The 19,315-nt window shown below is 45.6% G+C and overlaps 2 protein-coding genes across 3 annotated transcripts in view; both read right to left on the minus strand.

Moving 5' to 3' along the window:
* The window catches only part of LOC125458153 (synaptopodin), a 92,105-nt gene that overhangs the window by 61,032 nt on the left and 11,758 nt on the right, over positions 1–19,315 (minus strand). The window lies entirely within an intron of this gene.
* Positions 9,931–11,179, minus strand: LOC125458417 (uncharacterized). The gene is made up of 2 exons (XM_059650533.1): positions 11,112–11,179; positions 9,931–10,957 (listed from the first exon to the last, which is right to left on the minus strand). Exons 1-2 carry the CDS (start codon positions 11,177–11,179, stop codon positions 9,931–9,933), a joined length of 1,095 nt encoding a protein of 364 aa, XP_059506516.1.

The raw sequence follows: 19,315 nt of genomic DNA on the forward strand, positions 1-19,315 counted from the left end.
ATCCACCCTGACCTGCACATCCCTGGACACTATGTGTTATTTAACACGGCCAATCCACCCTGACCTGCACATCCCTGGACACTATGTGTTATTTAACACGGCCAATCCACCCTGACCTGCACATCCCTGGACACTATGTGTTATTTAACACGGCCAATCCACCCTGACCTGCACATCCCTGGACACTATGTGTTATTTAACACGGCCAATCCACCCTGACCTGCACATCCCTGGACACTATGTGTTATTTAACACGGCCAATCCACCCTGACCTGCACATCCCTGGACACTATGTGTTATTTAACACGGCCAATCCACCCTGACCTGCACACCTTTATACTGTGATAAGAAACCAGAGCAGATAGAAGGAAAATGTGCAGACTCCGCAGACAGTTGCCTGAGGGTGGAATCGAAGCTGGGTCCTTGGTGCGTGAGGCGGCAGTGCTAATCACTGAGCCACTGTGCTACCATATCCTCACAGTTTACAACTCTTCCAAGTTTAGTATCATCTACAAACTTTCAAACTGTCCACTGCACACCCAAATCTAGATCATTATTATAGATCAGGAGAAACAAAGGCTCACAGTGAACTTCTCTACAAACATTCCTCCAGCCTAAAAAATATCTATGGTTTCCTATTGGTTAGCCGGTTTTGAATCAACATTGATACTGTTGCTAACCCTTACCCTAACCTTAAACTAACGCTAATCCTCTTATTCCGCGAAGTATAACATCTCTTATTCGTCTGTTGTGTGGCACCATATCAAATTCTGGAAACTGATATACACTACATACACAATTTTACACTCACCAAGCCTTTCTGTTCCCTTTTCAACATATGCCAGCAAGTCCATTAAACACAATTCCCACAATTCCCCCTTTAGAAATCTGTGCGGACTGTTCCGAACCAACCCTTCTTTTTCCATGTGCCCAGTAATCCTATCCCAAATAATTGCTTCTAGATGTTCCCCACCGCCAAAGTTGGTCAGTAATTGTGTAATTACTTAACCCAGGCTCTGATGTGAGTTTGCCTCCGTTATGTCATCTAATGGAGTAATGCTTAAGTTATCACTCAGAACATAGTAGACTAGGTTGGATATAATGGATTTGAAGAATCTGATTGATGTTTAATACCATTAAGTGTTCTGTACAAACATTTCATTTCTCAGACAGCCAAATGGGTTTGGATGATAATTTTTTTTAGAAATGGTGTGCAAAGGTTTGGGAGGCAAAGCAGGAGATTGGCACTAGGCATTGATGCCCTTTTGAATGTAGGCACAATGAGCTGAATGGCCTGTTGCAATATAACAGTTCTGTGACTCTGTGAAGTGTCTGGGCCAACATCAAGTTATTAATTTACACAGGGCAGCATATCATGCTCCACATGACCCTGAGTAAAAAGGGGTCTGAGAACTTTATACCCTCAATTACATGATATGGTACGCAATAATACCATGTGTATCTCTTAAAGGTACATGACACACTGAGTCATAGAGTCTTAGAAATATACAGCACAGAAACAGACCCTCCGGTCTAACTCGTCCATACGGACCAGATATCCTATATAAATCTAGTCCCACTCGCCGGCATTTGGCCCATATCCCTCTAAATGATTCTTATTCGTGTACCCATCCAGATGTCTCTTAAGTGTTGTAATTATACCAGCCTCCACCACTTCCTCTGGCAGCTCATTCCATACACGCACCACCCTCTGTGTGAAAAAGTTGCCCCTTTGGTCCCTGTTAAATCTTTACCTTCGTCCCTTAAAACTACACTTTCTAGTTTTTGACTGCCCCACTCCAGGGCAAAGACATTGCCTATTTATCCTATCCATGCCCCTCATGATTTTATAAACCTCTGTAAGGTCACCCCTCAGCCTCTGACGCTCCAGGGAAAATAGGCCCAGTCTATTCAGCCTCTCCCTATAGCTCAAACCCTCCAACCCTGACAACGTTCTTGTAAATCTTTTCTGAACCCTTTCTAGTTTCACAACATCTTTCCTAGGGCAGGGAAACCAGAATTGCATGCAAAATGTCAAAACTGGCCGAACCACTGTCCTATACAACCACAACATGACCTCCGAACTTCTATGCTCAATGCACTGACCAACAAAGGCAAGCAAACCAAATGCTTTTTTCACTATTCTGGCTACCTGAGACACCACTCTCAGGGAACTATGAACCTGCACTGCAAGGTCTCTTTGTTCAGCAACACTCCCCAGGACCTTACCATTAAGTATATAAACTTCGTCCTGATTTGCCTTACCTAAATGGAGCACCTCAAATTTATCTGAATTAAATTCCATCTGCCACTCCTTGGCCCCTGGGCCCATCTAATCAAGTCCCTGTTGTACCCTAAGGTAGCCTTCAAGAAGAGTGTACTATGATTACATATTCTGAGGGTTGGTGGCACAGCCTAGCTTATATATTCATGCCTCATTAAGAAGAGAGATACAATTTAATCTTATTACAGCTCATCAACCTTTACCTGATGATTTGGACTCCTCTGCTGTGCCCTCCCAGCCAAAACTCTGCCCGGCAATGAAAGTGGCTATCAGTTTTCACCTTAAATATTTTATGGTGAAAGCCTGGCAGACAGCAATAAGCTTTCAGTGACTGTCACTGACCCTCACACAGTGTAGAAGTGATATCAGGTATTATGCCTTCAATACCAGCCACCTGCCTCAGACATTTGTGTCATCAACATACTCAGACACATTATGACACACAGATCCCATGCAGATAGGACATGACTGAGGGATTCTTGCTCAGAGGGAGGGACATTACCATTCTGTCACAAGAGCCCCCTATAATTTTATAGTGAGTGTCAGTCCTGCGGAACCAAGCTGCCAGATAAAGTGGTGGAAGAGGCTACAATTACAACATTTAAAACATGTCCCAATGGGTATATGAAGAGGAATTGTTTGGAGTGATATGGGCTAAGTCCTGGCAAATGGGATTAGATCAGTTTAGGATATCTAGTCAAGTTGGACCAAAGGATCTCTTTCTGCGCTGTATGAATCTTTGGGTACCTGATATCAGTGGTGGGGAAGCTGTTGGAGAAGATACTGAGAGACAGGATTTAGTCACATTTGGAAGTGAATGGACTTATTAGTGATAGGCAACATGGGTTTGTGCGGGCAAAACCATGGCTCAATAACTTGATTGAAGAGGTGAAAAGATGAGGGAAGGGCAGTGGATGTTGTGTACATGATCTTTAGTAAAGCATTTGATAAGCTACCTCATGGTAGGCTGGTACAAAAGGTCAAGTGTCCTAGGATCTGGGATGTTTTGCCTGGATGCGTACAGAACGGGTTTTGTCATAGGAGACAGAGACAAGCAGTGGGAAGGTGCTTCAGAGTCTGAAGAAGGGCGACTGGACCTGAAACATTAACTCTGCTTTCTCTCCACAATGGCTCCCAGACCTGCTGAGTTTCTCCAGCAATTTCTAGTTTTTTTTGCCTCAGATTTTCAGCATCCACAGTTCTTTGTTTTATCTTATGAATGAATAAATGTATAAAAAGTAGAGAAGGTTAAGGAGAGATTTTTAAAAGGAAGTGACCACAGTCATGATAGGTTCCAATGGAGCAAGGAAGGAGAATCTGTTTCTAATGGAAGCAGGCTTGTTAACAGGAGAACCAATTCACAAAATGAGCTGATGCATTATGAGGTGTGTTGTTGTGATCTGGAATGCATTGTCTGAAAGGGTGAGGGAAGCAGATTCAAAATAAACTTTCAAGAGGGATTTGGCTAAACATTTGAAAAGAAAAATAAATATTGCGGCACTGTGGAGAGCAAGCAATCGGCCAACTGTCTCAAAGACCCAGTATTGACTCAATGGGCTAAATGGGTTTCTTCAGATCTGTAAGATGTTATGACATCAAATTAGCTGCACTATTTTTTGCAAAGTGACTCAGTGTCCTTCGTAGAGAAAAGAGAACAAATTAACCAGTGAAAGGAACAGAAAGGAAGGGTCAAGTGAGACAATATGTCAAGTAAACTCACAATTTACACCTTGAAAAATCTACCCAGCCTTTAGCCTACAACATTCCTGCAACTACTGATTTATTCAGCTGGACCCTCACCTTCACCGTTGATATCCCAGATCCCACCAGATCCATGACTGTCTCTCACTGAAGCCATTGGCACCTTGGCACTGGTTTCTCCACCACACCCTCGAACACAACAGATTCATTCTTGTAGGTAATAAAAACAGAAAGTGCTGGAGAAGCTCAGCAGGTCAGACAGCATTACAGAGAGAGAGAAAAACAGAGAGGCCACCAGACCTGTGAGTTCCTCCAGCACTTTCTGTTTGTATTTCAGATTTCCAGCTGCCATTATACTTTGTGTTTATTACCATCTTGCGAGGAGTGTGGGGAACGACTGTTTTACTTATTCGCTGTTAGACCATTATCGCCTTCTGCTGAACCCGCTCATCATTCTGGAATGATGCACAAAGATAACCCCTGGCTTCTTTTCCCTGCTGCAAGCTTTCTTTATAAGTGCTTCTCTCTGACCCCCTCACTCCCTCATCTCAAACAGCGACTGTGAGGAGCTCATGGAGTATCTTGTTCGCAAAGTTTGAGATAATCTGATTAGCTGTCTCTGCCACATCCCTCCTTCCCCTTACCCTACCTGACTTTAATGCTGTCTCCACCCCCGTCTTTAACTCACATCTTTTTCCAATACCCCTCTTATTTCCCTCCTGCCCACAAGACCCACTCCACACCCGGCACCTTCCCCTGCAACCGCAAGAAATGCTACACCTGCCCCCACACCTCCTCGCTCACCCCTATCCCAGGCCCCAGGATGACTTTCCACATCAAGCAGACGTTCACCTGCACATCTGCCAATGTGGTATACTGCATCCGTTGTACATGGTGTGGCTTCCTCTACATTGGAGAAACCAAGCAGAGGCTTGGGGACCGCTTTGCAGAACACCTACGCTCGGTTCGCACTAAACAACTGCACCTCCCAGTCGCAAACCATTTCAACTCCCCCTCCCATTCCTTAGATGACATGTCCATCCTGGGCCTCCTGCAGTGCCACAATGATACCACCCGAAGGTTGCAGGAACAGCACCTCATATTCCGCTTGGGAACCCTGCAGCCCAATGGTCTCAAAGTGGATTTCATAAGCTTCAAAATCTCCCCTCCACCTAACACATCCCAAAACCAGCCCAGCTCATCCCAGCTTCCCTAACCTGTCCTTCCTCCCACCTATCCCCTCCTCCCACCTCAAGCTGCACCTCCAATTCCGACCTACCAACCGCATCCTGCCCCCTTGACCTGTCCGTCCTCCCCGGACTGACCTATCCCCTCCCTACCTCCCCACCTACACTCACCTTTACTGGCTCCACCCTGGCCTCTTTTGACCTGTCTGTCTCCTCTCCACCTATCTTCTCCTCTATCCATCTTTGATCCGCCTCCCCCTCTCTCCCTTTTAATTTCAGAACCCTCATCCCCTCCCCAATTTCTGAAGAAGGCCTCGGCCCGAAACGTCAGCTTTTGTGCACCTCTGATGCTGCTTGGCCTGCTGTGTTCATCCAGTTCCACAACATGTTATCTCTTGTTCCCTCAGTCCTATTCCCATGCAACTGCTGGTTCCCCAAACTGTGTCTTCCTAACCCCATGACATTTATGATATGGTATATATCCCATGTGACCCTGGTGCTGAGGTACCTGCTCAATGAAAAACAGACAGTAATTAACTTTGATTTAATTTTAAAGTAGAGTGGGTAGAGTCAGGCTCACACAGACCCAGAGTTTTAGTTTTTACTTTCCATTGTTAAAGCTGGGGTTTTGGAGGAAGATGTAGGATACAGTTCTCTTTCTCTCTCTCTCTCTTTCTATGCTGCCACAATAAGCTTGAGTTCTCTCTTTCTCCTTCTCCTGGACTGTTCCAGTATTTTGTTCTGCTGGATTAAAGTCGGAAGATCAAATTTGAGAATAACACTGTTTTGCTGAATTTGCCTTTGCCAAGGGTATGTTCAGTAGATGCTGCAGTATTGAAACACTTGGTTTAAATATTTATTATTTTGTTCAGTATTTCAGTAGAGTTAAATTTATGCCAATCCTTCGTCTTTTGTTTGTATTTAATTATGGTGTAACAATAACTTTTTTTTAATTAAAGCCTAGTAGTTTGACAAATCAAATTGTATCTGGGATGCAATGCCTTACACTTGTCTTAAACTAAGCTAAAGGCTATGGTCTAGGCCATCTCCTTGATATCTATCGAGGGGGTTCAGTCTGGCCCATAACAATTACCACTCTCTTCCCTTTCCTCTCTGACGTGTTTGTAGTATTGTCACCCACCAAATCCTTTCACATCATTCTCAGAGCTCCATGCTTCAATCCCTCTAATTGGGTGTCTGCCCCTGTCATTGGGTGAGAATCCTAAAATGGGGGGCATTTAAGCAGCTATTAGATAGGCATGTGGATGGTAATATAAGGTAGGGCTGGAGGTTAGATAGATCTTAGATTTGGGGTAGAAGTTTGGCACAACTTTGTGGGCTGAAGGGCCTGTATTGTGCTGTACTGTTCTATGTTCTCTGTTACAGACGGGAACAGCTCTTAACAAAGATACAAGCATCAGCCTGTATGATTGCAGCACAAATAAACCTTTCCCCCGCAGTGTTCCTCATTCTGTGTGATGCCTTTGATATGCTGACCATGCAACTCCTGCAACGCTTCTCTACTCTCATCCAGCTGGGTGGCACTACTCAATGGCCAACATTGGTTCTCAGTCGAGCAGTATCCCATGTTAGGATTCTCACTCCATGGTCTCCTCTTACCCCGTCTCCACAATCTTTTCCAGCAGCACCAACCTCTGAGGTATCTGTACTCTTCTAATTCTGACCCTTTGAGAGCTCCAACTACCCACTGTCAGCTGTGTATTCTGTTTCCTGGGCCTTGAGCTCTGGAATTAGGTGCCCACAACTCTCTGCCTCTACATCTCACTTACTTCTTTTAACATTTTCATTACGTTGTGTGTTCTTTAAAGCTGACCAAAACCCAAACATCTGATTGGAAATCTCCTCGTATGGCTCAGTGTTGTACACTGCTTGATCATGCTGCTGTGACACTCTTTGGGATGGTTTATTGTGTTAAAAGTGCTACGTAAATAAATATACATCATAATGTAAATTACTGTGTTTTTATATTCATGAGATGTGGGCACTGCTGGCTAGGCCAGAGGAATGTTGAGGTCAACCACAATGCTGTGGATCTGGTGTCATGTGTTGACCAGACCGGGTAAGGATGGCAGTTTCCTTCCCTGAAGGACATGAGTGAACCAGATGGGTTTTTCTTGACAATTGGCAGTGGCTTCTTGGTCATCATTAGACTCTTACTTCCTAATTGTTATTGAATTCAAATTCCACCATCTGCCATGGGATTTGAATCTGGGTCCCCAGAATATTACCTAGGTTCCTGGATTAATTATCTTGCAATAATACCACTGGGTACCCATCACTGTACCCCACCCCAATCAAATGTATGAACAATGGATGATGGCATGATGAAGCGAAAGCCCAGCATGTGTCACAAGAAGGATACAGAAACACTGGAAAGGGCACAATAAATATTTTATGGAATGATGGCAGAACTGAGAGGATGTAAACAACAAGGAAGCCCAAGCACCTTCTGGCTCTATTAGAACCATAAAGTCCCTACAGTGTGGAAACAAGCCACACTGACCCTCAGAACATCCCATCCAGACCCGTCCCCCTATAACCCACCTAATCTACAAACCTCTGAACACTACAGTCAATTTAGCATGGCCAATCCACCTGGCCTGCACATCTTTGGACTGTGGAAGGAAACCAGAGCAACTGGAGGAAACCCACGCAGACACGGGGAGAATGTGCAAACTCCACACAGACAGTCACCTGAGGCTGGAATCGAACCCAGATCCCTGGTGCACTGAGGCAGCATTGCTAACCACTGAGCCACCAAGGAGACATTGAGAATGGGCTTTATAATTATGAAAGGTTTTGAAATGTAGAGATACTTAAAGCATTGGCACATTTTGTGCAGCACGGTGGTTCAGTGGTTGACAGTGCTGCCTCACAGTGCCAGGGACCCAGATTTGATACCACCCTCAGGGGACTGTGTTCAGTCTGCATATTTTCTCTTGTCTGTGTGGGTTTCCTCTGGGTGCTCTGGTTTCCTCCACCAGCCCAAAGATGTGCAGGTTGGGTGGATTAGCCATGGGAAAGGCAAGGTTGCAGGGAAAGGGAGGAATCTGGGTCTGGGTATGATGCTGTTCAGAGGGTTGGTATGGAATCGATGGGCCAAATGGCTAACTTCCACACTGTAGTGATTGCATGATTCTATTCTATAATTAAGGTTAGGCTGTGGTGCAACGTTAGTGGCAGTAATCTCAAGACTAACGGTCTGAAAGCATGAGTTCAAGCCCCATCAGGGCAGTTGGTGGAATTTGAACTCAATTAAACTGTCTAGAACAGTTTCTTTAAAAGAAAGCTCATGTGTGGAATGAATGTGGTAAGAGTCCAAGGAGGGGAGGGTATTAGGGAAGCAGGTGGGACTTTAGGGAGGGGAATCTGCCTTCCTTACACCGTCTGGCCTACTTGTGATGCTAGAATGACAATAATGTGATTGATTCATAACTGCCCTCTGAAATAGCGAAGCAAACCTCCACAGTTTAAAGCCAAGGAGAAACAAAATAATGTGAAGGGAGAACCATAAATCTGAGATAAGAACACAGAAAATGCTAGAAAAAGTCAGCAGGTCCGGGAGCATCCGTAGCGGGAGAAACACAAAAATAAAATTGTCACTAATATATCCAATAAGGAATTCAGAAGAAGAGTCTTATGTTAGGAATTGGGAGGATGTGGAATGGGTGGAAGTGAAGTTAACACGAGGGATAAAGGAAAAGAAATCTAATTTGATAGGGTGAGATACAAAATAATAGGAGGAGGCCCACAGGGAGGAATAACATCAGCATGAAGCAGTTGGGCCGAATGGCCTGTTTCTGTGTTGTCGATAAATTCAGTAAACAACATGATCCCATTCACGTTTTGACCAGAAATGTTTGACCCAAGCATTGTCTGGTTAAGTATTTACTTGCTGTTATCATCAACTCCAGATTTCTAGTCCTGTGGGAGAGGCTGTAATTCAATTTAAGCACCTTTATGACATGTTATCTAATGTGCTTACGCCAAATTACAGTGTGCATAGCCTTCATTTCATGACGCGATCTTTGGAAAGAGACAGTTGTGTTGGTATAGCACCAATCACTTTGCACCCAATGAAGTGCAGTCGCTATAGGAATGTGGGAGACATGGCAGCCATATTTGTCTGCAGCAAGCTCCCACAAGAGTAGCCAAAGAAATGGCCATGTCATCTTCCTTCTGCTATTGGTAGTGGGGTACATACCAGCTCAGGACACTCAGAGGTCTCATTTTCTGAAGAAGGGTCTAATCCCGAAACATCAGCCTTCCTGCTCCTCTGATGCTGCTTGGCCTGCTGTGTTCATCCAGCTCTACACCGTGTTATCACAGAGGTCTCCCTTGGTGTTTTTCAAAATAGTTGCCATTCAACTGAGGGCCACAGGACCTTGGTTTGTTCCCTCAGCACTGCACGGCAATGGCTAATCTGAGATTATTTTCTCAACTTTCTGCAGTGGCCCTTTGACCCAGAGCCTTTTGGACCTAGGGAGGGAGCGTGTGTCCCACAGCCTTAGGGTCACACGAGCAAACTGAGCTGCAGTGAGGCGACAGACGCAAAGCGTACTTGAATGAGCTTTCATGTCACAAATGCTAAGTACAGTGAAAACTTTACACATCACCAATTCTGGTGCCATCTAAGGTACAAGGCATAGGTTCCTCAGTGCAAGCTGTTTGGAAAAAAAAATAAAGTCCAGGGTTATAGATCGTAGGAATAAATGAGAAAATAGAGAAATAAAAGGTTCAGAACAACAATCCTTCCAGTGCGGTCCACACTGGCACTGAGCTTTCACACTGCACTGGAATCACCTCAAGGCTGGGAAACTGTACTGGAATCTCTTCAAAGCTGGGAGAGTGCACTGGAATCACTTCAAAGCTGGGAGCCTGCACTGGAATCACCTCAAGGCTGGGAGCCTGCACTGGAATCACCTTGAGGCTGTGAGACTGCACTGGAATCACCTTGAGGCAGGGAGAGTGCACTGGAAGCACCTTGAGGCTGGGAGACTGCACTGGAATCACCTTGAGGCTGGGAGACTGCACTGGAATCACCTTGAGGCTGGGAGACTGCACTGGAATCACTTCAAGGCTGGGAGCCTGCACTGGAATCACCTTGAGGCTGGGAGACTGCACTGGAATCACCCTGAGGCTGGGAGACTGCACTGGAATCACCTTGAGGCAGGGAGAGTGCACTGGAATCACCTTGAGGCAGGGAGAGTGCACTGGAATCACCTTGAGGCAGGGAGAGTGCACTGGAATCACTTCAAGGCTAGGAGAGTGCACTGGAATCACCTTGAGGCAGGGAGAGTGCACTGGAATCACCTTGAGGCTGGGAGACTGCACTGGAATCACCTTGAGGCAGGGAGAGTGCACTGGAATCACTTCAAGGCTAGGAGAGTGCACTGGAATCACCTTGAGGCTGGGAGACTGCACTGGAATCACCTTGAGGCAGGGAGAGTGCACTGGAATCACCTTGAGGCTGTGAGACTGCACTGGAATCACTTCAAGGCTAGGAGAGTGCACTGGAATCACCTTGAGGCAGGGAGACTGCACTGGAAACACCTTGAGGCTGGGAGACTGCCCTGGAATCACTGTGAGACTGGGAGACTGCACTGGAAACACCTTGAGGCTGGGAGACTGCCCTGGAATCACTGTGAGACTGGGAGACTGCACTGGAAACACCTCGAGGCTGGGAGAGTGCACTGGAAACACCTCGAGGCTGGGACAGTACACTGGAATCACCTCAAGGCTGGGAGTCCACACTAAGGCCACGCTGGGTCAAAAGACTGCCATGAACTGCCAAAAGACCACCAGGAAATGTCATCTTCAGTAGAACTGGCACAGAATCGCAGCAACTTGGATTCGATTCAGTTCCTGAGTGAACAATGGGGAGGGCTGGTGTGGTGCGACGGGGATGGGGGGCTTGCGGAGAGGTCATCTGCGTGAGGAACAGATTTTGCTGCAAATATCCTGTCGTGGAATCCGCTAAAATCATGTCGGTTATTTCGAATGCTAAGTGGCAGCTGCTCTCTTAGTTGGTCACCGCGCTGGCTGGTTTGCAGGTCAGGTATTTTCCAATCTGTCTGTGCCCTGTGTTGGAGGGATGAAGCAAGTTTTCAGTGCAATGAAACGCATCACCTGCAAACGTTGTTAGTGAAGCACTAAATGCCACATGTCCACCTGAGATGTAACTGTGCTAATCAGAGCTAGCTTGAAACCATTTCACTTGCGGCTGGAGTCATTCCTTTCAAATGAGTTTTGGCAGCTTCTCCTCCCACACTGTCTCCCTTTCCCCACTCTCTCCCAGGGCATGTTGGCTTGCTGTATTAAAATAGAGCCCCGGGACATCTCTCAATGAATCTTTGAGCCCATTCTGTCCAGGATCTAGACGACAATCAGCCCTCACAAGCCTGACCCTTGACTGGCGTGGATAAATCTGGTTTTGTCCATATTCTCAGCGTTGTTGTAAGGTTTTGATTTATCTGCGAGCACCAGGATTTAGACAAAGAATACTCCCACGTGGCTGACCGTCAGGCTGCAGATTATAGGCGTGACACAGTTTAGGGTTTATTTTGGCTCCTGCTGACAGGGTGGGTGGGATATGAAGACTTTAAACACATGTCCCTCCAAATCCTTTCTCCATCCTCCTGCTGAATTTGTTCCTGTTTGACATTTGTAAGTGAGGGAAGAGCCCACATTCCTGTAGCGCCGCCGATAGCCTCAGGATGTGTCCCCGGGGTGATTTGCAGCCAATATGTGCAGTACAGTCACTCTTGCACTGCAGAAAACATGGCATTCAAACTGCACATCACAATATACCATGACAAGCAGGAAGGTGACAAACAATCAGACAGTCCATTTTCGTTTTAGTGATGTTGCTTGACATTCAGGTATTGGCTCAGGACACTCTCCTGCTCCCCCAAACAGAGCCATACAGCACAGAAAGTCTCTTTGTTCCAACTTGTCAGTGACAACCAGGTTTCCTAAACTTAACTAGTCTCATTTGCCCAATTTTGGCCCATATCCCTCTAAACCCTTCCTATTCATGTACCCACCCAGATGTTTTTTAATTGTGCCAGCCCCCACCACCTCTTCTGGCAGCTCATTCCATACATGCACCACCCTCTGTGTGAAAAAGTTGTCCCTCAGGTCCCTTTTAAATCTTGCCCCTCACAGCATCAACCTATGCCCCTCTAGTTTTGGTCTCCCCCCCACTCAGGAAATAAAGACCGTAGCTTTCACTCTACCAGTGCCCATCATGATTTGACAAGCCTTTATAAGGTTATCCCTCAGCCTCTGACACTCCAGGGAGAATAGCCCCCGTCTATTCACCCTCTCCCTTTGGCTCAAACACTCGAACTGTGCAACATCCTTGTAAATCTTTTCTGAATGCTTTCAAGTCTCACAACATCTTTCCTATAGCAGAGAGACCAGAACTGAACACAGTATTCCAAAAGTGGCCTAACCAATGTCCTGTACAGCCGCAACATGTGTCCCAACTGCTGTACTCAATGCACTGACCAATGAAGGCAAGTGTTCCAAATGCCTTCTTCACTGCCCTATCTACTTGTGACTCTACTTTCAAGAAACTATGCACCTGCATCCTTGGGTCTGTTTATTCAGCAAAACTCCTATGGCCCTACTATTAATTGTGTCAGTCTTGCCCTGGTTTGCCTTACAAAAATATAACACCTCACATTTATCTACATTAAACTCCATTTGCTACTCCTCAACCCAATGGTCCATCTGATTGAGGCCCCATTGTCGTCTGAGATAACCTGCTTCATTACATGGGGCTTGTGAGGCCTGATTGTTATCTCATTACAGTCTTAAATTTCAGATTCCTTATCCAGAGACTGTGAACCCATTGCCCCCAACACGTTCTATCTTTTTCACCCTTCAATAAACAGTCTCTCAGCACTTGTCCTTCAACCTATAGTCACAGAAAAATAGAAACATAGTAGATAGGAGCAGGAGTAGACCATTCAGCCCCTTGTGCCTGCTCTGCCAATCCATATGTTCATGGCTGATAATTGAGCTCAATACCCTAATTCCACCCTCCTTGTATATATCCCTTGACCCCTTTAGCTGCAAGAGCTATATCCCCTTCTTGTTGAAAACACATCATATTTTGTTTTCAATCACTTTCAGTGGTAGTGAATTCCACAGGCTTCCCACTCTCTGGGTGAAGAAATTTCTTCTTATCCCAGTTCTAAAATGTATGCCCCTTTTCTTAAATTATGACTCCTGTTTGTAGCCCCCAACCCCACCATCAGGAACATCCTTTCTACATCTAACTTGTCTTGTGCTGTTAGAATTTTATAGGCTTCTAGGAGACTCGCCCCTCATTCTTCCAATTCCAGTGATTCATAGAGGCCTATAATATGGTTACTTAGAGAACATAGAACAGTACAGCACAGAACAGGCCCTTCAGCCCACAATGTTGTGCCGACCATTGATCCTCATGTATGCACCCTCAAATTTCTGTGACCATATGCGTGTCCAGCAGTCTCTTAAATGACCCCAATGACCTTGTTTCCACAACTGCTGCTGGCAACGCATTCCATGCTCTCACAACTCTCTGTGTAAAGAACCCGCCTCTGACATCCCCTCTATACTTTCCACCAACCAGCTTAAAACTATGACCCCTCGTGTTAGCCATTTCTGCCCTGGGAAATAGTCTCTGGCTATCAACTCTATCTATGCCTCTCATTATCTTATATACCTCAATTTGGTCTCCTCCCCTCCTCCTTTTCTCCAATGAAAAGAGACCGAGCTCAGTCAACCTCTCTTCATAAGATAAGCCCTCCAGTCCAGGCAGCATCCTGGTAAACCTCCTCTGAACCCTCTCGAAAGCATCCACATCTTTCCTATAATACGGCGACCAGAACTGGACGCAGTATTCCAAGTGCGGTCTAACCAAAGTTTTATAGAGCTGCAACAAGATCTCACGACTCTTAAACTCAATCCCCCTGTTAATGAAAGCCAAAACACCATATGCTTTCTGAACAACCCTGTCCACTTGGGTGGCCATTTTAAGCGATCTATGTAGCTGCACACCAAGATCCCTCTGTTCCTCCACACTGCCAAGAATCCTATCCTTAATCCTGTACTCAGCTTTCAAATGCGACCTTCCAAATTGCATCACCTCGCATTTATCCAGGTTGAACTCCATCTGCCACCTCTCAGCCCATCTCTGCATCCTGTCAATGTCCCGCTGCAGCCTACAACAGCCCTCGAAACTGTCAACGACACCTCCAACCTTTGTGTCGTCTGCAAACTTGCTGATCCATCCTTCAATCCCCTCATCCAAGTCATTAATAAAAATTACAAACAGTAGCGGCCCAAGGACAGAGCCCTGTGGAACCCCACTCACCACTGACTTCCAGGCAGAATATTTTCCTTCTACTACCACTCGCTGTCTTCTGTTGGCCAGCCAATTCTGTATCCAAGCAGCTAAGTTCCCCTGTATCCCATTCCTCCTGACCTTCTGAATGAGCCTACCATGGGGAACCTTATCAAATGCCTTGCTGAAGTCCATATACACCACATCCACAACTCGACACTCATCAACTTTTCTAGTCACATCCTCAAAAAACTCGATAAGGTTTGTGAGGCATGACCTGCCCCTCACAAAGCCGTGTTGACTGCATTTAATCAAGCCATGCTCTTCCAGATGGTCATAAATCCTAGCCCTCAGAATCCTTTCTAACACCTTGCAGACGACAGACGTGAGACTTACTGGTCTGTAATTGCCGGGGATTTCCCTATTTCCTTTCTTGAAGAGAGGAATTACATTTGCCTCTCTCCAGCCTCAGGTACGACTCCAGTGGAGAGCGAGGATGCAAAGATCTTTGCAAGTGGCGAAGCAATTTCATTTCTCGCTTCCCAAAGCAGCCGAGGACAAATCTGGTCCAGGCCTGGCGACTTGTCAATCTTAATGTTTGACAAAATTTTCAGCACATCAGCTTCCTCTATCTCTATCCATTCCAGCATGCACACCTGCTCTTCAAAGGTTTCATTCACTACAAAGTTCGTTTCTTTCGTAAAGACAGAAGCAAAAAACTCATTTAGGGCTTCCCCTACCTCCTCAGACTCCACACACAAGTTCCCTATGCTATCCCTGATCGGCCCTACTCTTTCTTTGACCATTCTCTTATTCCTCACATAAGTGTAAAATGCCTTTGTGTTCTCCCTAATCCGTTCTGCCAAGCCTTTCTCGTGCCCCCTCCTGGCTCTCCTCAGACCATTTTTGAGCTCCTTCCTCCCCTGCATGTAATCCTCTCTAGCTGAACTTGACCCTAGCTTCCTCCACCTTATGTAAGCTACCTTCTTCCTTTTCACAAGAAGCTCCACCGCTCTCGTCATCCAAGGTTCCTTTATCTTACCCCTTCTTGCCTGTCTCAGAGGGACATATTTACTCATCACTCGCAACAACTGTTCCTTAAACAGTCTCCACATATCTATAGTGCCTTTACCATGGAACAATTGCTCCCAGTCCATGCTTCCTAACTCATGTCTGATCGCGTCATAGTTTCCTCTTCCCCAATTAAATATCCTCCCATTTTGCCTAATCCTCTCCCTCTCCATAGCTATGTAGAATGTGAGGCAGTTATGGTCACTATCACCAAAATGCTGTCCCACTACAAGATCTGATGCCTGCCCCGGCTCGTTTCCGAGCACCAAGTCTAGAATGGCCTCTCCCCTCGTCGGCCTGTCAACGTACTGCGTTAGGAAACCCTCCTGAACACACCTTACAAAAACAGCTCCATTCAAATCTTCTGCTCGAAGCAGGTTCCAATCAATCTTAGGAAAGTTAAAGTCACCCATTACAACAACCCTACTGCGTCCACACTTTTCCAAAATCTGTCGACCTATGCTTTCTTCAGTCTCCCTGCTGCTATTGGGGGGCCTGTAATAAACCCCTAACGAGGTGACTGCTCCCTTGCTGTTCCTAATTTCCACCCGTACTGACTCAGTAGGCAGATCTTCCTCGACAAAGGAAGCTTCTGTAGCTGTGATACCCTCTCTGATTAGTAGTGCTACACCCCCTCCTCTTTTTCCCCCCTCCCTATTCTTTTTAAATGTTCTAAACCCTGGAACATCCAGCAACCATTGCTGCCCATGAGAAACCCATGTCTCTGTTATGGCCACAACATCATAGCACCAGGTACTGATCCATGCTCTAAGTTCATCACTTTTATTCCTGATACTCCTTGCGTTAAAGCTAACACACTTTAACCGATCCCTTGGTTCCTTCCCAGGAAAATCCTTCCCACTAACTGGTCTACCTCTTGCTACTGCCTCACCTGCATCAACTCTCACCTCCGGTATGCAGCTCAGGTTCCCACCCCCCTGCCATACTAGTTTAAACCCTCTCGAACTACTCGAGCAAACCTTCTACCCAGGACATTGGTCCCCTTCCAGTTCAGATGCAACCCGTCCTTCTTGTACAGGTCCCACCTTCCCCAGAAGGCATCCCAATTATCTACATATCTGAAGCCCTCCCTCCTACACCAGCTGCGTAGCCACGTGTTCAGCTGCGCCCGCTCCCTGTTCCTCGCCTCGCTATCTCGTGGCACTGGTAGTAAACCAGAGAACACTACTCTGTTCGTCCTGCTCTGCAGCTTCCATCCTAATCGCGTCATAGTTTCCTCTTCCCAACTCCCTGAAATCACTTTTTATATCCTCAATCCTATTTCTGGCTATATCATTTGTGCCAATATGTAACACGATTTCTGGCTGTTCGCCCTCCCCTTTTAGAACTTTATACACCCGATCGGAGACGTCCCGGACCCTGGCACCAGGGAGGCAACATACCTTCCGGGAATCCCGATCCTGACCACAAAATCTCCTGTCAATTCCCCTAACTATCGAGTCCCCTACCACGAGTACTTTTCTATTCTGCCCCCTTCCCTTCTTCGCCACAGTGTCAGGCTCAGTGCCAGAGAACTGACTACTATGGCTTTCCTCTGGTAGGTCAGCCCCCCCAGCAGTATCCGAAACGGTATACTTATAGAGCTCCATGGAGCAGAAAATCCCAGAAAACCTCCTCCATCCCATACGAGAGAGCTAGCAAAATGTTGGGAACAGCAGGAACAGGAAGATGCCATTGACCCCATTGAGACTGTGCTAGTCAAAACCAAGCACCTAACTACTCTAATCCCACTTTCCAGAACTCAGTCCTTGTCTTCTGTGTCTTGCAATTGCAATTGCACATTTAAGAATGTTATACTTTTCAAAAAGATCACCAATAATTCTTTGAATCTTCAGAGAACATACTTCAATATGAGTTAACGTGAACTTCCTCAACATAGGGAGTTATTGCTCGGCAAAATCCAGATAGGATCATAGAGTCATGCAGCATGGAAACAAACCCTTTGGTCCAAACCAGTCCACACTAACCTTCGTCCAAACTAAACTGGTCCCATATGCTCGTGCTTGGCCCATAACCCTCTAACCCTCTCCTATTCATGAACTTATTCAAATGTCTTTTAAACACTGCAACTGTACTCATATCCACCACTTCTTTTGGCAGTTCATTCCTCACACGAACCGCACACTGTGTAAAAAATTGCCCGTCATGTCCTTTTTAAATCTTTCTCCTCTCATCTTAAAAATATGTCCCTTGGCTTGAAATCCCCCAACAAAAGATGCTTTCCATTCACCCTATCTATGCCCCTTGTGATTTTATAAACCTCTGCAAGGTCACCCCTCAACCTCCTATGCTCCAGTGAAAAAGTCCAAGTCTTTCCAGACTATTTTCGTATTTCAAACCCTCCATTTCCTTGTAAATCTTTTCTGAGCCCTGTCCAGTTTAATAATATCCTTCCTATACCTTAGGGCCACACCATCTGTACAACATCAACATGACATCTCAGCTCCTATACTCAAAGGTCTGAGCAATGAAGGTAAGCGTGACGATTAGTTTTGTGAACTTCAATTGTCTGTTCTGACCCAGACCTATTTCACAATGCAGCAATAAGATCTTAGCATTTGCCAATCAATCATAGTCAAGGTGATTAATGCTGAGCATTGTTATGCAGACAGTTTTGAGCAGGTTACTTACGGAGCTCCATGAAACAGAAAATGCCTGATCCCCTCCTCCATCCCATTTGAGCCAGCTGGCAAAATGTCGGGAACAGCAGGAACAGGAGGAGGCCATTCGGCCTCTTGAATGAATTCTATGTTTCAATTCTCGATGTGTGTCTTCACTTCATTAGCCTGCCCTGGCTCTGCTACCAAATAAAAATCCATAATTCTCAATCTCTGCCGTTTCAATTGTCACCTTCACCCTGCTAAAACATTTTTTGGGGAGAGAGTTCCAGATTTGTCTTAGTGTGAAGGAGACCTTCCTGATATCACCCCTGAATCTCACAATAAAGCTATGCTCCACCATCCCAGACTTCTATCCACCACCAGGAGAGGCAGTTTTACCCTTTATAGATATATCTAACCAACATATTCAGACATATTAAAAAACATCTCTGGTGTGTTATCTTCAGGAAAGGGAGGTTACATCAAGGAATTTGGTCCAGTTGTTATCTAGTAACCCCTATTATCTTCTCCCATTTGTTCAGTAGACGTGGAGATTAAACTACATTGCAATGATTTCTATTTGTTTGAATATCTCATTGTTGTCGTTTCACAAGATGTAGACAAAGCTGGAAAAATGATCCTTTGTTGCCCATCTCTACTTGATCTTGAATGGAGTGTCTTGCTGTGCCACTTCAGAGGGCATTGAAGAGAACCATATTTCTCACATGTAGACCTGACTGATTGAGGACAATCTCTTCAAGACATTTGTGAACCAGTCGGTTTAGTGGTTACCATTGCTGAGACTAACTTAATATTCTATATTAATTTTATCTTATATTTGTTCACATCTCAGAATCACAACTATTAATATCATTGACAAGTAATTGAATAGGCCAAGCCATTTAAACACAGTGGCTACAAAAGCAGGTTAGAGGCTAGGAATACTGCGGTGCGTAACTCAGCTCCTGACGCCTCAAAACCTGTCCATCATCTACAAGGCACAAGTCAGGAGCGTGATGGTATACTCTCCACTTGCCTGGATGAGTGCAGCCCCAACAACACTCGAGATGCTCGAAACCATCCAGCACAAAGC

The sequence above is a fragment of the Stegostoma tigrinum genome, chromosome 13 (assembly GCF_030684315.1).
Source record: "Stegostoma tigrinum isolate sSteTig4 chromosome 13, sSteTig4.hap1, whole genome shotgun sequence".
Taxonomy (NCBI): domain Eukaryota; kingdom Metazoa; phylum Chordata; class Chondrichthyes; order Orectolobiformes; family Stegostomatidae; genus Stegostoma; species Stegostoma tigrinum.

Excerpts from the sequence above, each read along its gene's own strand:
- LOC125458417 (XM_059650533.1), bottom strand. The coding sequence starts at position 11,179 with ATGATTTTAGCGGATTCCACGACAGGATATTTGCAGCAAAATCTGTTC. Across the intron at positions 10,958-11,111 it reads CTCACGCAGATGACCTCTCC|CGTGGCCTTAGTGTGGACTC; the intron begins GCAAGCCCCCCA and ends CTTTTGACCCAG.